We start from the raw sequence: 23480 nt of genomic DNA on the forward strand, positions 1-23480 counted from the left end.
AGTTATTTGTCAGCAAGTGTTTGATTAATGTATCTCCTAACTTTCCAGGACCAAGATCTCATGAAAACCCTGAGCTGTTTAACGATGATAATCACTCCTGTCTTTGCTGAGGTAAGTTTTCAGTTTGAGGCACATCCAAAGCATGTACAGTAAAGGTTGCAAAATTTTGACCATTTTTGTCTGCCTCTCAGCTTAAGCAGCAAGACACCAATAATGCAAGCAGGAAGAAAGCAATTGAAGAACTTGAAAAAAGCATCAATATGGCAGAAGCAACATGTCCAGGAATCACTGATAAGATGGTGAAGAAACTTCTGGAGAAGTTTCAGAAGTAAGCATATGGGTTTCATTTCTTAACCTGCGTTCTTCTTTAGGGTCTGTCTGCATTGCCTGTAACCTCATTTCCTGCTTTCTGTGTGAGTGTAGGAAAGGTAGTGGAAAAAGCACTGTTAGCAACCTTAGGAGGTGGAACTGGATTTAAAGAGTCTGGGAGGATTAATGTGAGGATGGTGAGGAAAATGAACAGTGTACATGGATTGGTAGTCTGTAAAATAAATAAATTATTAACTACTTAGCTGGGATATAACTGAGCACTTTCTTCTTGTGTTTGTCTCCTTAGGTTTTCAGTTAATGACTCCTCCTAAGAAACTTTCTATCAGTGATGCTGTTCCATATGGACCCAGTAATAGCCCACCAAAACCTACTATAAGCTTGGCAATGCTTTGTTCATGAGCTCCTTGTGCCTTTTGGATCATTGCAACATATATAATGATCGCAGATTTGAAAGGACTTAATTCCACTATTTTGTGATGGGTATACATGCTTTTTTGTATTTCCAGGACATTCTTTTTTGTAAAGAGCAACTTTTAATATTGTAGTTTTCACTTATTTAATCCAGTTTAAACCAAGAAACAAAAACGGTGAGGTGCAGCTTTGCTTCTAGATATAACCAGTGGAATGCCAATCTCCACGCGCAGAATCTGGGTTGGCCAGAGATCAATGGAATGCACTTGAGTTCATAGGAAGTGCACATGCTGTGTTTCAACAACATTTCGTTACTCTCCAGAGACGAGTCTTGTTTCTTTTTATGTCCACATAAGATACAGTTCTTCTGAGTCACTAAAACTAGACTTCAATACAGCTTTTTACAGGAAAATATACGAGAGCACCTTAACCTATAGGATGTGGCTGTAGCACTTGCTCAAACACCATAGTAGTCTTTATTTAGGCCCCTGTAAATGTAATACCTGCAACAACATAGGAGCTAACTCCTAGGGGCCAAGGTCCCTTCGGCGCCCCTGATAAAATATTTGAGCAGGCCAGCCCCCCAAAGTTGGTTGGCAATGCCATTCATATGGAGGGGTGTCACCATGTCATGTGACCAATGATGGGGGGCACGGCTTTCCTGGAGCGCCCTCCCCCCAAATATTTTATCCAAGTTGGCATCACCAAGCAACACTATTCTTTTGAAAAATGGGTACAGTGTTTTAGGCAGCTCTGTAATCACCTACATTTTGAGAGCAATATGTCATTAGCTTTGCAAGTTAACATGTAGTGACTGATATAGCTTAGTGTACAGTTTGTACGTATTACCCTTTAGGGCAGGATTTCAAATAGTCATTCATCATGGTAAAGAAAATTTTAAAGCAATACAGATGAAGGGCAGGGGGCTTTCTGCAATAATGGACACACATAGAAATCTGGCTTAATTTAATCATTTCTTCATTCTTTAGTAAGATTCGGGAGGGGGAAGTAGCTCATTCTTTGTTTTGGGACCTATGGGAATACCGTGGCATGCGATGAAATACCTCACCAGAAGGTATAAGTGTGTGACACCAGCGTTTTGTGTGGTGGTGTTCTATCCTGTAAGATATTTATACACTTACGTTCTTAAAGACATTTACATGCAGTGCATTACCATGTTTAATTCCTCTTCCCCACCCCTATGTATTTCAAATACGTATTTACCAGTTAATATGCAAATAACTGAGTTATAGATATTCTTTCACAAAAAGATAGTACTGTGCAGTACAGAGTGTTTTTTTTTCATAAAAGGTAGCTAAAATTATAAACTTGCTTTCAATTATATATTTATGGTACTGTTTAGATTGGGTAATATCTCCCTCCCCCCTTTCAACCCAGTTTGTATATTATGCTGAAGTTTGAAGTGGGGTTGTATTTCAGTCCTTAGCTGTGGAACTGTTGGTGTAAATTTATTTTTGATAAAAAGTCTGGATGTGTTTAATTTTATGGTTTGGATCTGCACATTTTTTGTTTTTGCACAAAAGTCATTTAAAGGATTTGAAATATATCTGCCAAATATTGAAAAGCGTTAAAGGAATGCAAGCAAATACTGATTTTTTTTCCTTAGTTTAAAAGTTGCCATTACATTGTTTAAAAAAAAAGAAATAAATAAAGATATAAAGACACTGGCGACAGATGGTGGTTTAGAAATGCCAAGGGCAATTATTTTCAATGGTGCCTACACTGTAAAAAATATATATATACTTTAACTCATTTGTTTTAATTTTAAAGAAATGTTTGTTTAAAAAAAAGCTTTCATCGCTATATAACTGAAACACAATTAAAATTTATATCTGAGGGGGGGAAAGTCTGGGCATAGTTTTTGAAAACAATAATGTTATGGATTAAATAAAAATATTTTTATAAATGTAAAAGCAGCAAATGTTGTAAATATACAGTTGATCTGAAGCTTCACAAAATAACTGCATCACTGAAACAGAACTCTAGTGCTCTTCTCTGTAGCTATTAGACCTGTAAATCTGTTTATAGATGAAGCTCCTTTCAGTGTTTTTTGGGAGGCTGGGGGAGGGCAGGCAAGGGGGCAGCAGAAGGTTGAATGGTTTAAAGAAATAAATATTTAAGTTCTGTAATCTTGTTTGGTCCTCATCCTCATTTCTGTGATGCTATACTTTTAAAGCCGTCATGTGCTCAAGGGGAAAGATGAGCATTCTGCTTTTTCTGTGCTTTGGGGCACAATCCTGCATATGGTCTGTGGGAGGGTGGGCCAGGTGGGCCATAAGAGCTTCCAGGTCTCCTCCAAGGATGAAAGGAGATTCCTTGGAGAGGCTGCCTGGAGCTTGTAAGCCTCCCAGCTATGTGTGCGGAAAGCTCTGTATCCATTGCTTCTTCATTGGAACTATGGTGTCAGAGAAAGCACACACCCCATGAACGCCTCTTTTGTAGAAAAGGCGGCTTTTTAATGGTGGTTTCTCTCCATTCACCCCCGAAAGGAGACTGTGTCCCATGTACACAGGGTAGCCCAAAAGGATGCATGCATACACAACAAAGGGACAGTTAAATTTCAGGCTTGCAAGTGGATTATTTTTGAAACCAGGCGACATTTAGGCCAAGGAGGCAAAAAGACCTTCCTGGCTAGCTTTTCCTTTGGGTGGTGTGCACTGACCACTTAACCCCACCGGCAGATTCCTGAAATTCTGAGTAGTTATTGTTATTGGGCAGAACCAGGAGTTAGCAGAGATTCCCAGATAAAGACAGGTTACTTTTTCTCCCAGTCTAGTGCATTATAACTTGCTTAGATATATATGGAAAGTAAGAAAGGGATTCCGGTACAGTTCATGTATTAAAAGCACTTGAGAGACCACTGCTAGTCATCATGCTGTAAAAGTGCAAAGCATTCAGCCCTGAGAACTGTTAATAAGCAATATTTAACTTGAATCAGATATTGGTAGTACTTAGCCATGGAACCCCCTAGCTAAAATCTTTAGTATTGCTAGATCTCAGCATTTGAAAATGGCACTTGCCCTTCTTTTTGTGATACACTTGGAATTATTAGCAATACTTGTGGCATATACCTGATGGCTTAAAAAAATACATCTCCATGCTGGAACCTATGTAGAAAGAAGGGAATACTTAAAAACGTGCTAGAAAATGACACACCCACCCAATCATGTAATCGTTTAGATAATTATAACAAACTAATCACCCCCTTTTTAGTCTTTCCCCTAAAAGAAAAATGTCACACTGCCAAGCTGTTTGGTGATGTATGAGCTATCTATTTGGGAAGATGAACCATTCCCATATATCTGCTACAGCACTAGTTTTCTATGCTAGGAACTATATCCTGTCGCCCCCCCCCCCCATAGTATGGGATGTGTCAAAGAGGAAGCATGTAAACTTCCCCTCTCCCCCCATTTTTTAAATATTCTTATAACATCTCACTCACTTTCTTTTGCAGAGCCCTTTGCTTTGGTAGATTCCTCTTGTTATCAAATCCCAAAGTTTTCATTAATCATTCCTGCAAAACCAGTCATAACCCCAAGGACCAAGGAAGGACCTCCTTCAAAGATCTACTGGCATAAAACTCAGTCCTGTTGTTTTACGTAAAATAATTAGATGCTCCCTGTGAAGTCCTGTCCTCAATGTTGGCAGTAGTGAGACAAACTTCTTCATCTTCCCCCTCCAGCTGTAGGCTCCCTGAAGACAGGCGGACCCGTGCCCTGGGTGCTTTCACCACCCTCCCGTAGAGAGAAAAGTAATCTGGCAGCATGTCTGAATCGGAGTCGCTCGATTCTGTCCCACTGCCCACATAGCGCTCCAGGGTTCGCTGGGCCCTGGGAGGTTCTGGGAACCTTTGCTGGGCCAGCACATACTGCAAAATATCAGCCTTCCTGCTGCTCAAGACAGGACAAGGTCCTAGAGGCCGGAACTCTGAGCCATAGGGAAATCTGATCATTTTCATGTCAGACTGGCTCCAAGACCTCTTGGGAGTCTGGTCTTGAATGCTGTAGTCAAAGACGCTTCCGTCATCATCTTGCTCCATGCTAATGCTGCTAAGGTAGGTCATTCTGGGTAGGACCTCTGGTTCAGTCACCCTTGTTCTTGCCATGCCTGGGCTTCTCCTGGAAGGCTTCATGGGTGATGCACCAAGCATGTTCACCCCACTGGCTGTTTCCTCAGCAGGGCCTGCCACTGCTGTGTGCCTGGACATCTGGGGAGGCCTGTCCACATAAAAGAAGACTTGAGGAGAAGCCATGTCCAGTTGCTGGTGAATGGGGCCCCTGTAGGGAATGTCGGTGTAAGTCAGCTGTTGCCTAGGGGTCATCTCCCTCATGTTGCCCACCGAGGTGCTTTTACTGTTCCCAGCCAGCTTGTAGCTGGGCTGGAAGGATGTCAGCGGGACCCGTTGTTCATAGATGCCGGCTGCCTCCCAATCGTGTTCCAGCTCTGTGTAGACCAACGGGAAGGTGGAGCTGCTTTGGGAATGGGGCAACAGCGTTGGGTCAGCTTCTGGCTTGGACCGCTCCAATTCATCAGCAAAGATCACTTCCACTGCAGAGTTCCTCCGCCTGCTGTCCAGCATGGGCTCGGAAGTGTGGACTCCATTGGCACTGTGGTAGCCTCCTATGGTGCCGTAGACCAGCCGCAAGTCCTCCATCTGGGGAGAGAAGAACATAATTTCACCTAAGGAACAGTGCTGTTTTAGCAAACACCCTCCTCTTCATCACAAGCAAAACGTAAGAGACGGCAGTGGTGCCCTGGAGCTGGTGGGGCAGAATGCAAGGATCCTAAGCGGTAGGTGGAGCTAGAGCCAATGATAGGGGGAACCAACTAATTTGCATCTTATCCCCCTCTTCCTGCACCCTGCTGAGTTTTGCAGGGGCAACATTGAGACTAAGGAGGAGGAAGCTGTCAGTCAGTGCCTTACCCTGGACTGAACTTAACTTTTTGAAAATGCAGGCAGCTTAGGGTTGGTGGGGAGTTCTCCATTCACCCCAATGGACCAGCTGACATGGTCTTTCTTTGGCAGTGCAGTCACAGAATGGTGTACGAAGCCCACACTTTGTGTACCCATATAGCAGTCTCCCTAAGTTCTTTTGCCCTGAGGCCAGTTCCCTTTCCCCCTGGCTTCCTTCTCTTCCCTGTCTGCTGACAACACTCTGTACAAACTGGATGTTCACAAGATGCTTGTCAGGCAAGGTGGTTTCCTCTCGAAAAAAGTTTTTCTTTTCTTTTAATGCACATCTGCATAGCTAAGGATTCCCCCAAACATGTAGAAATAACACTTTGTTTTCGGGTAGCCTTGTTTCACTTCCAAACTGGCCATCACACACCCAACTATGTTCACTGTTAGAGGGAAGAAGGAGGAGGCAAAATCAGAATCCTGGAGAGGCCTAGCAGGCTGGCTGCCTTTGTTGTGAGAGTGTACTTTAGGATCATAGGAAACTTTTGTTTTTAAATTAACCCATTTTCTTCTGGCCAATTGCAACTCTTGTGTACATCTTTTAATATGCCACTTAAAATCTGCCTTTTATATATTACACATTTTTGTTTTTTTAAAGATCATCTGATTCATTGAAATATTTCCGTTGATTGATCTAATGGATTAATCAACTAAAGAGTGGAGGCCTAATTGAAGCAGCAGGAGCCCTGCTGCCTGTTATATGGGAGGGGGAAGTATGTTCCCCCCTGCACCCCAAAGTAACAGACACCCTGAATCTAAATAGATGAGATCCAGTCTTTTTCTTTCTTTTTCTCATATTTCTGCACCCCCCTGCCCACTGACCAAATGACTTACTTGTTTGGAAACATCTGTAAGAAGGTCTGGTGAGGACCGGCACTGTCTCTCATGGTACCGAGAGGGATAGTGTTTCCTGCAGTTGAAATTAAAGGACAATGGTTAATGTCCAATATAATTCAAATCTGATGGCAAGGAAATAAAAGCATCCAACCAAAATGCTCAAGGAGAGTGACTCTCCTGTGAAGAACATTTGCACTGTTTGGGAATTTTTAGAGGAAACGTGATGTTAGAAGTTTATAAAATTATTTGTGGTACGGAGTGGGCAGAGAAAAGTTTTTCCCTTATATCACTAGAACTTGTGGGATATCCAAGGAAGCTGGAGATTCAAGACAGACAAAATAAAGCATTTCTTGACACGCAACTTGGATGGTTTTAAAAGAGGACTGGACATCCATGGAAGAGAAGCCTATTGGTGGCCACTAGCCAGGATGGCTGTGCTCTGATGCCACAGGTAGAGGCAGCAGTGCTTCTGAATCCGGAGGGCAAGAAGTTGGTCCTGCTTGCAGGTTTCCCACAGGCACCTGGGAAGAACAGGTCGCTGGGCTGGTTGAGCCTTCCTTATATTATGCAGTGTTCAAGCAGTCCTAATATTTATTTTCGCTTCCTTCTGACATTCTGTATATGTCTCCCCAAGTTTTTAAAAATCTCAGTGAAATCACACACACACAGAGAGAGAAATTTAAGCATCCTGCAACTTATTTCCCCAAGCATTGCTAATATATTAAGGTAATTTTTTTAAGGGTTTAGCACACCCAATCAAAGGCTCGATGTAGGCAAATTTAGAATTGGCTCCCTTTTAAAAAACTTTTATTAACTTATTATACCAACACCAATACAGACATCACTCACAAGACAAACAAACAAAAAGATATAACTACACATATAGGACAAATGATACGCATACGCCCCTATTTCAATTTTTATTCATTTCTATTTGACTTCCTTCAACCTCAACGCAAGTCCAGTTGTATACTTCATAAACTGTTTCTTTCTCATTTTCTCTTCTCTAGTTTTCTTCTATAGCTTATATTTTTACACCATATCTTATTTGCGAAAATTAGTCCAGACAAGCCAAAGTATTATTTTGAGGCCACTGCTTTTTCAGGTATTCACTATATTTTCCCCATTCCTTTTGAATTTTTTGTTTGCATTGGTCTCTAATTGCCTCTGTCAGTTTAGCCAATTCTAAATGATCAAATAGCTTATCTTGCCATTTTTTTTTTGTTGGGATTGTTTCATTTTTCCAATTTTTGGCAATTAGAATTCTTGCTGCTGCTGTCACATAAAGAAAAATTCTCTTATTTTCCTTCGCAATATCTGGCTCTAATATTCCAGTAAAAAGGCTTCTGTGTTTTTTTAAAAGTTTGTTTGAATATTTTCTTCAGCTCTTCACAAACCATATCCAAAAAACTCTTAATTTTATCACAAGTCCACCACATATGCAGCAGCGTGCCCTCTGCTTGTTTGCACCTCCAACAAATTTTTGATGTTGTTCTATACATTTTAGATAGTTTGTAAGCTGTCATATACCATCTGTAGAACATCTTAAGAAAATTTTATTTGATTGCCTCACATGCCATGAATCTCCAATTCTCTTTCCACAATTTTCTGCTAATTGAATAGGTTTACCTATATCTATTGCCCATTTCACCATTACTTCCTTGGCTTATTCGTCTTTCACCTCCCATTCTAGTAAGATTCCATACATCCTAGAAATTATTTTTGTCTTATTTTGTATTAGTTCTCTGTCCAATATTGAGACTTCCTTTGCAAAACCTTTTTTGTTATCTATTTTAAACACTTCATTTAGTTGGTGGTACTGAATCCATCTTGTTAGATGATGTTAGAATTTGCTCACTTTGAGCCAGCTTTGACTGGTAAGTCACTGAGCAGTTTTGGCCTAGGCTATATAAGAGGTCACCTTCTCCCATGCAGGCTTCCCAGATCAGTACAATCAGCTGGAGAGGTTCTGCAGACCATGTAACTTTGCACAGATGCTCACTTAGCTGCGGTATGGAGGAGGAGGGCCTTATCGGTGGTGACACTTAACCAATGGAGTGGTCAATAAAAAGCAGGCAGGTACCAACACAGGGTGGCTGCTGCCAGAGTTTTTAAAAATGCTTGCTTTACCTTTGAAAGCACTTGTGCATTTAGAAGATTGATATACTTTTCATTTCTGTGAAAAATTCACAAAGTTAGTCAACTCTGAAATTATATATGGGGCAACTCTGCTCTTGAGAACTTCACTGCCAGGCTTTTAACTTGAAGGGAGGGCATCAAACAGAACCCTGGCAAGAAGGTGGGAGTTCTTATTGTGGAAAGATCATACCTCTCAAAGGGCAGGCTCTTCAGTTTTCCTTTTGTCCCATGTTCCAGCAGCTGCCGCTGAGTCCTTCCGCTGCCATTTTAAGGACAGGAAATATATGAAGACAGTTGTGGCATCCTCTCCCCGAGACTACTGTTGCTCACTTTTACACTACGTCAGTGGTGTAGCAGCAAATTCAGAAGCACAGGATATATGAGGGGTATTACTTGCTCCTCTGGCAAAATGTTTTGAGCCAGCGGAATGCCATTGCACAAGCTCATGCGCATGCATAAACAGGTTGCTGGAAACTTTACTGCCCAATAGATGGTGTGATCTGCAGCACACAATGAGTTTTCCACTAGCACAACTGTTGCGCTGGATTCCTCTGTTGGGCAACATGAATAATGGTGATTTACATTACTTGTACCAAACCCCCAATGTGTGTGGGGGCTCCACCCCCCCCCCCAGGTAGTGGGATAAACTGTGGGGGGGGGGGAGAGAGAGAGAAATGTGCATTTGTTTCAGTTGACTTAGTTCCTGAATATGATTGTAGGTCAGAATGTCCTTCCTATCTTACCAGTATCGGAAACTGGAGCCCTTGCTGCACAAAAAGGCTTTGGGTTTTGACTTTGGCTCTTCAGAGAGTCGGAAAAAAGCATGGTATTCCACACAGGTCTTCCAGAAGGCTTTGCAAGTGTCTCGGCTTGCCATGGTGAACTCCAGTGTATCCTTGCACAAGGCCTGAGGCAGAGAGTAGGGATGGGAGAGAGAGAGAGAATGTGTCACAGTGTCATGTAGTGTAGTGGTTAGTGTGCCACACAAAGACTTGGGAGACCAGCGTTCAAATCTCCACTTAGTTATGAAGCTCACTTCTCTCCAACTTCTAGTCCAACTTCTCTCAGCCTAGCCTACCTGTTGAGATGATGAAATGGGGAAGGGAAGAACACCCTCCAGAGGTTAGATAGATAGATAATTTATTACGGTCAAAGACGAGGTCACACCTTCAGAGGTTGTTGGGTCTCCATCTCCCGTCAATGCAGTTAATAATTAGCAACACCAGGAGATTCCTCATCTCTGTTCCTAAGTTGCTATTGTATCATACCCCCTCATCCCTCCAAGCGCTTCATGGCAGCACACATTTCTCTGCTTCTACATCCTCTTTGCAATCCTCACAATAATTATGTGAGGAAGGTTAGGTGGAGATACAAAAATTGGCCCAAAGTCGCCCAGTGAGTGGGTGAGTGATCAGGGATTTGAACCTGGGTCTCCCAAGTCCTAGACCCAGTGCTGTTTTTTCCAGGGGGACACATACCCTAAACATTTTATGAATCTAAGTTTGGCCTCATTGAGGGGCAGTATTTAAATATGAATAGGAAAATGAGAGTACCCCTAAACGTTTTTTTTTAATTAAAAAAAAAACCCACTGCCAAACCAATAATCTAACCACTGTTTATTAAATAAAAAAAATTAAAAAATTGTCCAGTAGCACCTTAGAGAGGTGTGTATGCACATGAAAGCTTATACCCTGAACAAACTTAGTTGGTCTCTAAGGTGCTGCTGGGCAATTTTTTTATTTATTTCAACTGCATCAAACCAACACAGATACCTACCTAGAATCATAGAATCACAGAGTTGGAAGAGACCACAAGGGCCATCGATTCCAACCCCCTGCCAAGCAGGAAACACCATCAGAGCACTCCTGACATACGGTTGTCAAGCCTCTGCTTAAAGACCTCCAAAGAAGGAGACTCCACCACACTCCTTGGCAGCAAATTCCACTGTCGAACAGCTCTTACTGTCAGGAAGTTCTTCCTAATGTTTAGGTGGAATCTTCTTTCTTGTAGTTTGGATCCATTGCTCCGTGTCCGCTTCTCTGGAGCAGCAGAAAACAACCTTTCTCCCTCCTCCATGTGACATCCCTTCATATATTTGAACATGGCTATCATATCACCCCTTAACCTCCTCTTCTCCAGGCTAAACATGCCCAGCTCCCTTAGCCGTTCCTCATAAGGCATCGTTTCCAGGCCTTTGACCATTTTGGTTGCCCTCCTCTGGACATGTTCCAGTTTGTCAGTGTCCTTCTTGAACTGTGGTGCCCAGAACTGGACACAGTACTCCAGGTGAGGTCTGACCAGAGCAGAATACAGTGGCACTATGACTTCCCTTGATCTAGATGCTATACTCCTATTGATGCAGCCCAGAATTGCATTGGCTTTTTTAGCTGCCGCGTCACACTGTTGGCTCATGTCAAGTTTGTGGTCAACCAAGACTCCTAGATCCTAGAACCTAAATTTGAATCACTGATTATTAGTTCTCCGAACACATTTATGCAGTGGTTTTCCCGTGTGATGGCACCCACCAGTACAGAGCACCGTCACCTCTTTTTGTGCTGGCCATAGTAGCCTCTTTGCTCTGGCAGCCACAACACTTTTACCAAGATGTGAGCAATTGCACCTCATTCCGAATCCCCCCCACCCTGACCTTCCAAAAGTGCTGCCTTTATGCCGGGTAAGATGGAAGCCAGGCAATTCCATATACAATGACCACAACCTACCAGAATCAGCACTATAAATTTAGCCAAGAACAAGAAGAAGAGTTTGGATTTGATATTCCGCTTTATCACTACCCAAAGGAGTCTCAAAGCACCTAACAATCTCCTTTCCCTTCCTCCCCCACAAGAAACACTCTGTGAGGTCAGTGGGGCTGAGAGACTTCAGAGAAGTGTGACTAGTCCAAGGTCACCCAGCAGCTGCATGTGGAGGAGTGGAGAAGCGAACCCAGTTCACCAGATTACAAGTCTACCACTCTTAACCACTACACCACACTGGCTCTCAGAAGCAGAATCTGAGCCCACATTTGTGAGATTCTGAGGGATCGCAAAATGCCACACTGGATGCAGGTTACTGAGGCATCTGAGAATGTATCTATAAGATCATAGAATCATAGAGTTGGAAGAGACCACAAGGGTCAATGAGTCCAACCCCCTGCCAAGCAGGAAACACCATCAGAGCACTCCTGACATATGGTTGTCAAGCCTCTGCTTAAAGACCTCCAAAGGAGACTCCACCGCACTCCTTGGCAGCAAATTCCACTGTCGAACAGTTCTTACTGTCAGGAAGTTCTTCCTAATGTTTAGGTGGAATCTTCCAGATGTTTTAGATACAAAAGTCTCCTGGTTAAGAGCGGAAGCCTATTTTATCTATGAAGCTGCATCTATGGAAAATCCCATTTCCCCAGAACACTCAACACCCCGTCATGCTGTAGCATGATCAGCAATGAAGAGCTGTGCAGATAGGAACACCTTTGATTCTTTATGGTTGTGAGAAGTGGGGAACAGATTTAGCTCCATCCTCATGGCCTACCTGCAACCCCGGTGCCCCTTTGATTTTATTGAATGGCTGCCATTCATTTCCCTATGGAGGAGAAGTAAATCACTACAGTTTGAGGATGCCATTGCAGTGGGAGGGGGAAGCAGACCAATGTCTGGCAGTGGGTGGGCCGACCTTCTCTCTCCTGTTTATCTTGTGCACAAATACAGGAGGTGTGGCTAGGTGTATGAGAGGCTAGGTATATGAAGCAACAAAAGCCTCTCCCCCCCCCCCCAAAACCCCCAGGTTTCTTGATCTGATGCATTTCAGACCCTACTGGTCCTCCTTCGTCAGGGAAATTCAGTGAAAAGTGGAGCAAAATAGCTATCTTTTCTGTTTCTTAAGAGACAAGAGAGATAGAACACCTGAATTCTGAATCACTGTTCTCTGAATTACACTGCAGAAGGAGGACTAGTAGGGTAGGAAATGCACCGGATCAATAAACCCGCGTTTTGTCTACTCCATTGTTTCTTTGATTCTCTTTCCAGTAGGTTTATGAAAACCCTTAGAAATGTTGTGGTATAAATCAGGTATAAATCAGGCCAGTTGGCTAAGTGAGGTTATAGAAAATGCTTGAAAGGTATTTTGGAAATTCTGTCTCTTGGTCATGCTGAACGTCCAGTATGTTTGATGTCACTGGCTATTCAGTGTTGTGTGGAATTAATGCAGTGCCACTAATGACTTCTCAAGAGAAGTATGGTCCCACGTGAAGAAACATATTCCAGTGCAGTGCCAGCCTCCACATTACACAGACCACAGAAGGGACCAGAGGTAAATACATTTATACTTTAAGCCAACTTGTGTTTCTACAAAACTATGTGAGGGAAGAGAGTTGCCCAGGCCTCACCGAAATGTTGGCATGGAGTTTGATCAGGAAATGCTTCCGCTTGAAGCTCAACTTGCGAATTTTGGACCAGTTGAAGGTGTTAATCTTCGTATTGCCCTGCAGAGAAAAATAGACACACTGTGTGAGTTACACAACATTTTGGACTAAGATGCCTGGATGGTGCAACACGGTCGTTGTTTGCAGCCTGCAGTTCATGTGGTGGGAGAACTCTCCAGTGTTTGACAGTGAAAAATAAGAACATTTGGGGTTAACAGCATGCAAAAAGAGGAAAAAGGGGGATCCTTCGCAATATTGTAGCAATAGTCCCAAGTAACAGCCTGTTTGGGGCTGTTCTTCCAAAATGGGGTTGGATGGATCAGTCCATTTTGGTTCTTTTCCATTGTTCATTTTTCTAAAATTAAATTCATTTCACTGCACATATGAAGTGATTTTGAACATTTATTTTGCAAGTGAAAATTCATCAGCACTATATTGCAAATTTCTCCTAAGAAACGCATTTTTGTATGTAATTCTGACAAACTTGCCTGTCTAAGTAGAAGAGACTTTTGAGCCAGCAAAACCATTTCCTTTGTTAAGCTACTGGCATTGGCAGGCCAGTTAAGTACTGCTATTTACCATCTCCAAAGGCATTGCACTGTTGTGATAGAAACAAATGGGTGGGCCTTCCCCACCTCACCTGGCTACATGCCACCTCATCCTAAAGGAAGAACACCTGGCCAAGGGTTTCTGCTTATGTGTGAGTTTGGGGGCTGATGCTAGAAGCTGGAGACAGGAGGCATGTCTACTCTGTGCTGGGCCCAAGGCTGTGAACTTAGGGCTTCCCTGGAAACCTAAAGGGTAAAGATCTGTGTTCCATCCTATGCTCAGGTTGTATATAAGTGTAAATAAAAATGCATATCCTAAAGACACCACAGTCTCCTCTGACCTTCATTCAAGGGAAACTGAACCCTAGGTAAGCACAGGCACCCTGGAGTCTCTCACTGCTCAGAGACCAGTGTGCATGCAATCCTATGTTCTCTGCCATTTCTTCTTGGCCTGGGAAGGTTTAGGTCTCCTGAGCTTGAGAAAACTCTGATCTCTGCTGATATATAACACTGGGTGGATCGTGATTTCATTTTCTGGCTTCTTCCCCAGTTGGAAGTGTGTCTGCCTGGGCCTTTCAGCGCCCACATTACACAGCAAACACCAACCAAACTATGTGTTTGCTCTGCAAATATGCTGTGGAGTCTTAGTACCACGTAATTGCCCCAAAATTAGGTGACTATTTTTGGCAGAAGATTATATGGTCAAGAGATGTCTAGCTACCATGTAATGCCAAGTTTTGACATTGGAGCATTTTGGTTTCCAGGGGGAGACAGAATTGGAGACGCCCACATCAAAGGGTGCTGGAGAAAGAGGCTGGCTCTTCTTTTAAACAACAATGGCAGCAGGGTGAGCCCAGAGCAGCAAGAAGCTGAAGCACCACCCAAGATTCATCACTAATTTCTCCTTCCATGTTCAACAGGAAGCTAATACCATGAGCTGAACCTGCAAGCAGGAAGCGTTTGATTAACGATACAAGCAAACTTGGCTGAATGGAACAGGCAACTGAATACTCATTATAGAAGGATTTGGGCCGTACAGAAGGGCACTGCATATATTTTTTTAAGTATCATATGAAGTGATGCGTGGAATCTCTGTTTTGAATTTGTTTTGACGTATTGCAGAAAAGCAGTGCTTCAGCAGCACTAAGGCACTTTGCTGTGGATGCTGTTAACAGTAGCAACTTTGCATTTACCTCCTGAAACATTGACAGGAGAAGCTTTTCTCCTTACCCGCAAAACCAGGACTCCCATGTGAGTGACAGCCAAATTGATCTGGGTCCCTTCACCGTCACTGGCTGGATGGGGTCTGATCCCATACATCTCTAGCTTCCTCACTATGTCCAAGAGCTGCACATCTGATTCAGCAGGAGTTTTGCCTCTAGAAAGAAAAGATTAGTATTTCAGGACCACCATCAAGTAAGGGCTCATCCAGGGGATTCTCCCCCATCTCCACATTCAAATCCCCCATAGTCCAGATGTGTGGGGTGCTTTTCCTAACCATGAGTTGTTGTAGTCATTGATGATGATTAAATTTCTATACTGCCATTCATCTGAGGATCACAGGGCGGTTTACAAAATAAGAATACAGAAATATATATCATAAAAAGGTAAAGGTACCCCTGCCCGTACGGGCCAGTCTTGCCAGACTCTAGGGTTGTGCGCTCATCTCACTCTATAGGCCGGGAGCCAGCGCTGTCCGAAGACACTTCCGGGTCACGTGGCCAGCGTGACAAGCTGCATCTGGCGAGCCAGCGCAGCACACGGAACGCCGTTTACCTTCCCGCTATAAAGCGGTCCCTATTTATCTACTTGCACTTTGACGTGCTTTCGAACTGCTAGGTTGGCAGGCGCTGGGACCGAACGACGGGAGCGCACCCCGCCGCGGGGATTCGAACCGCCGACCTTTCGATCGGCAAGGCCTAGGTGCTGAGGCTTTAACCCACAGCGCCACCCGCGTCTCTAATATATATCATAATAACAAACAATAACAATACTCCCCACCACATTTTTGGTGTATTTTTGGTTTCTATGGAAGCCGCCCAGAGTGGCTGGGGAAACCCAGCCAGATGGGCGGGGTACAAATAATAAATTATTATTATTATTATTATTATTATTATTATTATTATTACAGTTCAAAAGGCTACAGATAGTTTTATTATTGTTATTATTATTATTATTATTATTATTATTATTATCACAGTTCAAAAGGCTACAGATAGTTTAATTAGCCAAAGGCCTAGGAGAAGAGGAAGGTTTTTGCCTTGTGCTTAAAGATACATAATGAAGGCGTCAGGCGAGCCTCCCTGGGGGAGAGCATGCCACGAACAGGGAGCCACTGCAGAAAAGGCCCCTTCTTGTGTTGCCACCCTCCAGACCTCTCGTGGAGGAAGCACACCAAAAAGGGCCTCAGATGATGATCGCAGGGTCTGGGGTGGTTGTCAGATTTGGACAGCAGACCTGGGTTCAAATCACCACTTGGCCTGTGAAGCTTAGTTGGAGACATTGGGTCAGTAACCCTCTCTCAGATTAACCCAGGCTGGTGGTGTGGATAAATGAACACCACCATGAACATCACGGTGGAAATGTCAGACCTAAATGTGGGGAAGAACAACCATCATCTCAACAACATTATGAAATGTAAAAACAAAACATCATTAAAGAACATCTCAGACTGCTGCTTTGATAGAAAAAAACACTTGATTGGCAAATATTCTGCAGAAGGCACAGAACAGGATATAAACACCATACAACTCCCTGAGAATCTCTGTTTTGTTTTGTTTCTCGTGTGTAGAGCTAGAAACTCACAGGGGCACACAATAGTGTTTGCTGAGATTTCAGAAACCAAGAAAATAGTTGAATAAGGTTTTTAGTGCTTGAAGGGGGAGGGCAGCTGCGGAATTCATTTGCCTAACTTATACAATTTGTAGTATCCACATTTTCTTACACAGAATTTAAGTGCAGAAAACAGCAGCCATAGTGCTGCTTCCAGGTTCTGTTCTGCCAAAGGTGAAAGTGACAAGTAGTTAAAAAACAAGGACTTACATATGTTTCTTGTGGTAATGCATGATCTTGTTCACCAAACACTCTTGGTTTAGTAAATATTTGTGCGTTTCCAGGTGCTTTTGATCCATTTCTTCGTGATAATCTCCCAGGGCCGCTGCAATGTGAAACCATATAAACTGCATACACACTAACTAGTTTATAGCACAAAAATATAGCTTGTCTCAATCTGGAATCATTCATGCTCGTCCTCATCATGCGGCTTTCCACCTGGGTGGTTGTGGTTGCTTGATGTGCACTTGAACACCCATGCCATTTCCTCTTTCCACATGCCCCAGGTGAATGAAGAAGGAAGTGACAATTGCAGTCTTGGACTCTGCCCACCCACAATGCCGTTGGGCAGGTGTGACTATGTCTCCCATTGCAGGGATTGCCAACATCTGCTTTCAAAATGGCATAATGCAGAATCAATCTACAAAGAGCTTTTCTTTTCAAAATGAAACTGGCTTCTCAAGAAGCACTTTTTAGTTGCAAAAATATATGCAATGAATTTAGATGATATGCAGACTGCATGGAAGAAAGCAAGTGCTGCATCTTTGGAAGACCTTCAGCCACAGAGTCTACAGGCTTGTTGGAACTTTTTTTTTTTAACCCTAAACAATCAACCAGACCCAAGAAAGACAGTGGCTGGGCCTGGAACAAAATGCAAAATTGTGGTTCGGGATGTCAATTTCAGTTTCTCATTTTAGTTCAGTTGTCTACATTTTCGCATTAGCTAGCAAAGCTTTTTTTTTTTTTTTTTTTTTAAGTCCTAATGAAAATTAATCTGCCTCTTAATCCAGACTCCTCCTGGTATACACATTTACTCTGATATATACATTTTTGCAAGCATATCTGTTTGTTATTTTCATTAATGCATGCATCCTTATGCACACTTTCTTCTGCTCTACATACTTTGGGGCACATTATTTGGTTGGAGAACAGCCTCACAAAATTCAGTGAAAATTGCAAAGGTCAGCAGCACTTCCATCCACATATTGTTTCAGGAGCTGCGAAGAGGAATTTCGACATGTTCAGCTTGCCATGCAAGGCTGAGAAAAGCTGAATGGCTCACATCTTACTCAACATTTGCAGGTTCAAGACCCCTGTGGAAACTTTTGCATTTTGCCAACCTCGTATAGACTTCTAACTGATGTCCAGGCCAATGCTGTACGTACACTGCAAAAGGTGCGATACCATCAGGGCCGAGCTGTTGTCGCTGCAAGGCAGTCTTCCACAGGCCAGATCCTTCTTGATTTGGAGAGTGAACAGGTATCTAAAAACCGTTTCAGAGATGTTACTGATAGGAAGATGATCCTCAAAATTTCCCTGCCCCAAAGGAAATGTGAGGGTAAGACCCTTTTCTAGTGGTCATGTGCCAAAACACACAAATACATACATGCATCAACCCTTGTTTATCTTGACTAAAACAATTCTGCAATTTATCAGGCATCATTCTGTATTCGTTAGATTCTACCACGCACCGAGACAGACTATGGGTCCATCTAGGTAACAAAGGAAGTACAGTCATACCTCGGGTTAAAGACGCTTCAGGTTGAGCGTTTTCAGGTTGCGTTCTCCAGCAACCCAGAAGTAATGGAATGGGTTACTTCCGGGTTTCGCCGCTCGCGCATGTGTAGATGCTCAAAATGATGTCACACGCATGCGCAGAAGTGGCGAATCGCAGCCCATGCACGCGCAGACGCAGATTGTGTTCTGCTCAGGATGCGAATGGGGCTCTGGAACGGATCCCGTTCGCATCCAGAGGTACCACTGTAGCTCTGTGCCAGACGACAAATGGGTGGGAGCCCTTCCCTCAGCTCGCTGGGAGATGGAAAGACAAAAGCCAGGGTGTAGAGTTGTGTTATGTGAGCTGAAAGCTGGAGACAAGGCAGCAGGCTGGGAAGGCAGAGAGTCAGAGCCATGCTTGATTTCCGCTTTAATCCAAGGGTGTGGCTATAGGAGAAGCAAGACCCTCTTGGAGTGTTAATGCTTTGAGCCCCTCTATGGTAGGCTCGGGTTGCATATATGTGTAAATAAACCATATATCATAAAGACACCACAGTCTCTCATTCCAAAGGAAACTGAACCCTGGGTAAGCGCCTGGAACTCCTGGAATCTTGCACGGCTCTGAGATTGGGGTGGCAGGCAACAATATCTTTTTTTAAAAAAATAATATTTATTGATTTTTCCAATAACATAACAACAAAACAAAAACATATCCAAAAGAAAAAGGAGAGTGGAAAAAGAAAAAAGAAAAAATACAAAAACCCAAAAAGGAAAACCCTCTTCCCCACCCCCCAACACAAAAATTTCCAAAAAACAAAAACAAAGACACCCAAACAAAACAAAGAAAGATTTCATTTTTCAAATTCCTTCTTTTTTGACTCGGTTCCTCAGCTTCCTCCCACCTCCCTCTTTGTATACCAGTTTTTAATCCAGTCGGCAAATTCCTTCCAGCTTTTACTGCTTTTTCACTTATTTACTTTTACCCCTTTTAACCTTCTTTCTTCCCCAACATCTCCAATCAAATAAGCTTCAAGACAAAATATAAAACTATCCAATCTCCGGCGTCATCAGTAGAACCATGGTGACCAGTTTACAGGCCTTCAGGAATAGAAGATCTAATTTGTTTAATTTTTCTTAGATTCATGTGCAAGATTAAAAGGAGGATTCTCAAAGTATTCAGTACAAGTGTATCTGCATAAATTTGTTTATTGTCAGTTGTTTATCTGTTCTTGCTGGGAAGACAGAATGGGCAAGGCAGTTAGTTATCCTTGTCTCTAAATGGCTACACATCCTGGTTAACTGCTTTACCCCTCCCATCCAGCTTCTGCAGTCTCATTGGTTGCTGTGCACTCTTTCAAACCTATCTTCAGTATCTTATGGGCTAGAACCTTGGATTTCTCTTTAAATGAAAGCTAAGAATCCTGCAGGATGCTGAACCCATTGCCTAGTCCCATTTTCTGACTACTTGTTGTGCAATTGTGAAGCACAGATATGGGCCCCTTCCTGGGTTTGGGTCAGTGCATTCAAAGTCCTCTGTTGATTTTTACTGCACCTTTTACCAAGTTTCTATACTTTAAGGACACTTGTGCTCATGGGGAGCAAAAATACATATAAAAGCCATTTTCAATAAAATTGTGATAGCCATTGCAATACAATGGGCACCATCCATGAGAAACTATGCTTATGCAAGCAGTTCTAAGTGTCCTGAAAACAGTAGTTATACTGATAGCAGCCAGTATGGTTTAGTGGTTAGAATGTTGGACTAAGAGCCTGGAGACAAGGGTTCAGATCCCCACCCAGTTATGAAGCCTTGAGCAACTTGGAGGAAATGTGGGATGTAAATATAATAAATCATTTTAATAATAAATAAATATTATCATCACCATAGCTTCGTTGTCTCAAATGCAACAATACCTAGATGGGTATATATAGATATAAAATGAACAATGCAGTTATGTATTATTTAGACAATGCTCTCCAGATGTTTTGGATTACAAGTGCCATCAGCTCCATCCTGCCTTGCTGTACACAGGCTGGGGCTGGTCTGAGTTGCGGTCAAAAACATATGAAGGGGGCCAGGTTGGTAAAGGCTGATTTAGTGCTTTTGCGCAGCGTTCAAAACTCCCATTGTTCTAGGTGTGTTTTGCGACAAGGTATTTCATTAGCGCAAGCAGTTTCTGAGCTCTGGAAGCACCAAAGAGATTTCAGATTAAAACTGCAGAGTGGAAGGAAAGGAGGACCTTTTTCTGCCTCCCCACTTCCAGCCACTCTCTGAAGACTGGAGAAAAGGCCCTCTTAAGAATATTAGGGGGGTGGGCAGGGGAAGCATAGCTTTGTTTTTTTGCTGTCTTCAGATGTGAAAAGCGAACATAATATTTTAGCTGCAGTTCATTCATTTTCACCTTTTATTCTTGTTATCAAAAAAGTACGCCTAGACATTCTGTTGTTGTGCCCATAACCCAGGTTTAAGGTGTCATTTAGCTCCTAGCTTTCATACCTCAAACGCTGCTTTTGCCAGTTACATAGGAGGTCAGGGAAAGGAACGTTTCGAATTATTTTAAGCATTTAATGAAACCCCCATTCATAAAAACCCTAAATAAAATTATTTCTAAATGAAACAAATGCAAAAACAAAACCAAGAGGCTGTGTAAAAATAAAACATACCTTGTCAGCTCTTCTCTCAGATGGCCCGGATCCACTGGGAAAAATTTCACCATAAATTTGAAAAGAACCTCCTTAGGATCTTAAAACACAACATCTTCATAAGTTTGGTTTCAAAGGTCTGTCGGGAACATTTACAAATCTCTTCATTTGCACACAGCCTGCAGAATTAGCTTTTCTGAACGCTCTAGACAAGATGGAGACTAACTGTCCATCATCCCCATGTGCGGCACTGATTCCCCCATGGTTCTAAAATGCTACATCCAGGCATGGGAGACACCTGATCTGAGACATCCATCCAGTGGGACATAGTGGTTAGCATTTTGGACTGTGACCTGGGAGACCCGTGCTGAGACCCCCCACCCAGCCATGAAGCTCACCAGGTGACCTTGGACCAGCAACTCTCTCTCAGCCTAACCTACCTCACAGGGTTGTTGTGAGCTCCTTGGAGGAAAAGGTGGGATATAAATGCAACAGGTAAATAAATGAAACCACCCCCATGTTGTCAGCTGGGAGTTGGGGTCCAGCAACATCTAGAAGGCCACAGGTTCCCCAGTCTTGGCCTATGGAAACATTTCATGCCCAGAAAACAAAGTGACTATCAGATCTGGGCGCAACCAGAGACACATGGAAGATGCCTGCTGCAGATCCATCACTGTTTTAAAAAAGTCTAGTGTAGCTGCCCAGCCGCCAGGGTGAGGCAAATGCCTCAGGGGCAGCCGATCCCGATGTGAATCTTTATACAGGGCCAGCCCACACATGAGGCAAGATAAGGCAAATGCCTCAGGCGGCAGGGTTTACTGGGCAGCCAATCCCAATGTCAATCTTTGTCTCTCCCCTGCACCCTGTTCCTGATGTAGATCTTCCCTCACCCCTTCTTCCTTGGCAAAAGCGGCTGGGGACACCAGTTTGTGGTTCACCTCAGGTGCCCAAGTGTCTTGAGCCAGCTTTGCCAACCACCCAACAGCATTAGAGTTAGGGGGTTTCTCCATATTATATATTTTGGTAATGTTTCATGCTCCCCTCCCACAGCTGCAATTCTGCAGAGTGGTTTAACAATCAATCCCTCTTCACAGGGAACTCTGGGAATTGCAGCTTTGGGAGGGGAATAGGAGCCTCCTAATGCCCCCTCAAGAAAGTACAGCTCCCCAGATTCTGTGGAGGAAGACATGGCTGTTTAAAGTGGTATCATAGTGCTTTAAAATGTATGTTGTGGATGTGGCCTAGGTGTCATTGATGGGGAGAGGAGAAGGTGAGCCAGAAGAGCCCTGGATCAGTGCTCCATCTCCCTGCCATCCCTTGAGTGTTGCTTTAGAAAAGTATTTTTAAAATATATGCATAGATAACAAAAATACTTACTTTTAATCTGCTTTGTTATAGGCTTCAGAAGTTCCAGCCAGGCCTGTAGGAAGACATAAGTGCAGCATAAAAGATATTGGGCTGATCCTGACCATCCAGGGCTGTGAACATACAATACATTTAAAGCACATGGCTTCCGCCAGAGAATCCTGGGAACTGTAGTTGTTAAGGGTGCTGGGAATTCTTGGTTCGTGAGGAGTGAATTACAGTTCCCTGGATTCTTGGTGGGATGTGTGATTTAAATGTGCTTTAACTGTATATTGTGTACACATCTACATATATTGTAAGTTCACTACATATATTGAAGTTCACTCCTAACAGAGCTACAATTCCCAGCACCTGTAACAAACTAGAGTTCCCAGGGTTCTTGGGTGGGTGTGCTTTTAAATGTATGGTGTTTACACAGCTGTAACAACAGTGTCCTCCCTGCAAATGGAACAGAAATGCTTCAGGAAGGTAGGGGGCCTCTGGCTATGCTGATTGTCTAGTTTCAGCTATATTTTAACAGAGCTTTAAAATTTTTTGTTAAGCCATCTATACACTTGATTGTGAAGTGGTACAGTCTGTCCAACCACATCAGGACTCTACCATCTCATTCTGCTGCATGCATAGACTCATCAGCCCCTGGCAGCTGAAGAACAATGCAGCCCAGTTAATCAGCTTCAGGACGGATATCCTTGAGTGATGCTCCTTGAATGGCTTCTGAGGAGGAAAAACAGCCTTTCAGCAGACAGGCAGAGACTCACTGCTTTTGCTCCTTATAAATGCAGAGCCCTGTTTTTACCCGCACTGCACTCCAGCAAGTTAATGAAGCAAAGAGAAGTCAATGGCCTCCATTGTTGTCTTTATGATGCAGAGCTGGACCACTGATGCTCTGAGCCACTTAGATTCCCTGCTTCTCCCTCTCCGCCTCCAAACCTGGATTTCCCTTCTGGAGACTGGGGTCCGGAGACAGAATTTTCACCAGTGGGAAAGGAAAGGGAGCAAAAACAACACAGTCTTGGCTGCTTGTGTGCATCTTTCTTTGTGTGGCTGGGGAGCCATTTCAAATGGAGTACACTTTAAACAGCTCTGCTTAGAAAGCAAAGAGGCCAGGCAGAGCCTCCCCCATCCACAAAGTCGATTGTACCTCCGGCGCTGATACCAAAAGAAGCACATTTAGGAAGGCTAGCAGAAAGCTTGTGTTTATGTATGTTAAAACAACAACATCACCCCCTCCAACATTTCTCTGATGAAAATAGGGACACCT

At 43.2% G+C, this 23480-nt stretch overlaps 2 protein-coding genes across 6 annotated transcripts in view; one reads left to right on the forward strand and one right to left on the reverse strand.

Moving 5' to 3' along the window:
* The window catches only part of STK26 (serine/threonine kinase 26), a gene marked incomplete at its 3' end in the record, with an annotated part of 44260 nt that extends 41369 nt beyond the window's left edge, over positions 1-2891 (forward strand). Inside the window, exons 10-12 of one of the 2 annotated variants that reach the window (XM_083422661.1) lie at positions 49-111; positions 192-328; positions 617-2891. In XM_083422661.1, the coding sequence (XP_083278787.1) occupies positions 49-111; positions 192-328; positions 617-641 (225 nt within the window). Of the gene's footprint in view, positions 1-48; positions 112-191; positions 333-616 lie in introns of those variants that run through there. The other variant, XM_083422662.1, reaches the window with a different exon arrangement.
* Positions 2892-3196: 305 nt separating this feature from the next.
* FRMD7 (FERM domain containing 7) overlaps positions 3197-23480 on the reverse strand; it is a 34300-nt gene continuing 14016 nt past the window's right edge. Inside the window, exons 3-12 of one of the 4 annotated variants that reach the window (XM_083422613.1) lie at positions 22232-22274; positions 20876-20909; positions 17881-17978; positions 16706-16820; positions 14894-15041; positions 13080-13175; positions 9442-9605; positions 8889-8957; positions 6557-6632; positions 3197-5416 (exon numbers count right to left, since the gene is read on the reverse strand). In XM_083422613.1, coding sequence (XP_083278739.1) covers positions 4358-5416; positions 6557-6632; positions 8889-8957; positions 9442-9605; positions 13080-13175; positions 14894-15041; positions 16706-16820; positions 17881-17978; positions 20876-20909; positions 22232-22274 — 1902 coding nt within the window. In that variant the 3' untranslated portion in view covers positions 3197-4357. The other 3 variants (XM_083422612.1, XM_083422615.1, XM_083422614.1) reach the window with 3 other exon arrangements.

The sequence above is a fragment of the Podarcis tiliguerta genome (genome assembly GCF_965153285.1).
Source record: "Podarcis tiliguerta genome assembly, chromosome: Z".
NCBI classification, from domain to species: Eukaryota; Metazoa; Chordata; class Lepidosauria; order Squamata; family Lacertidae; genus Podarcis; species Podarcis tiliguerta.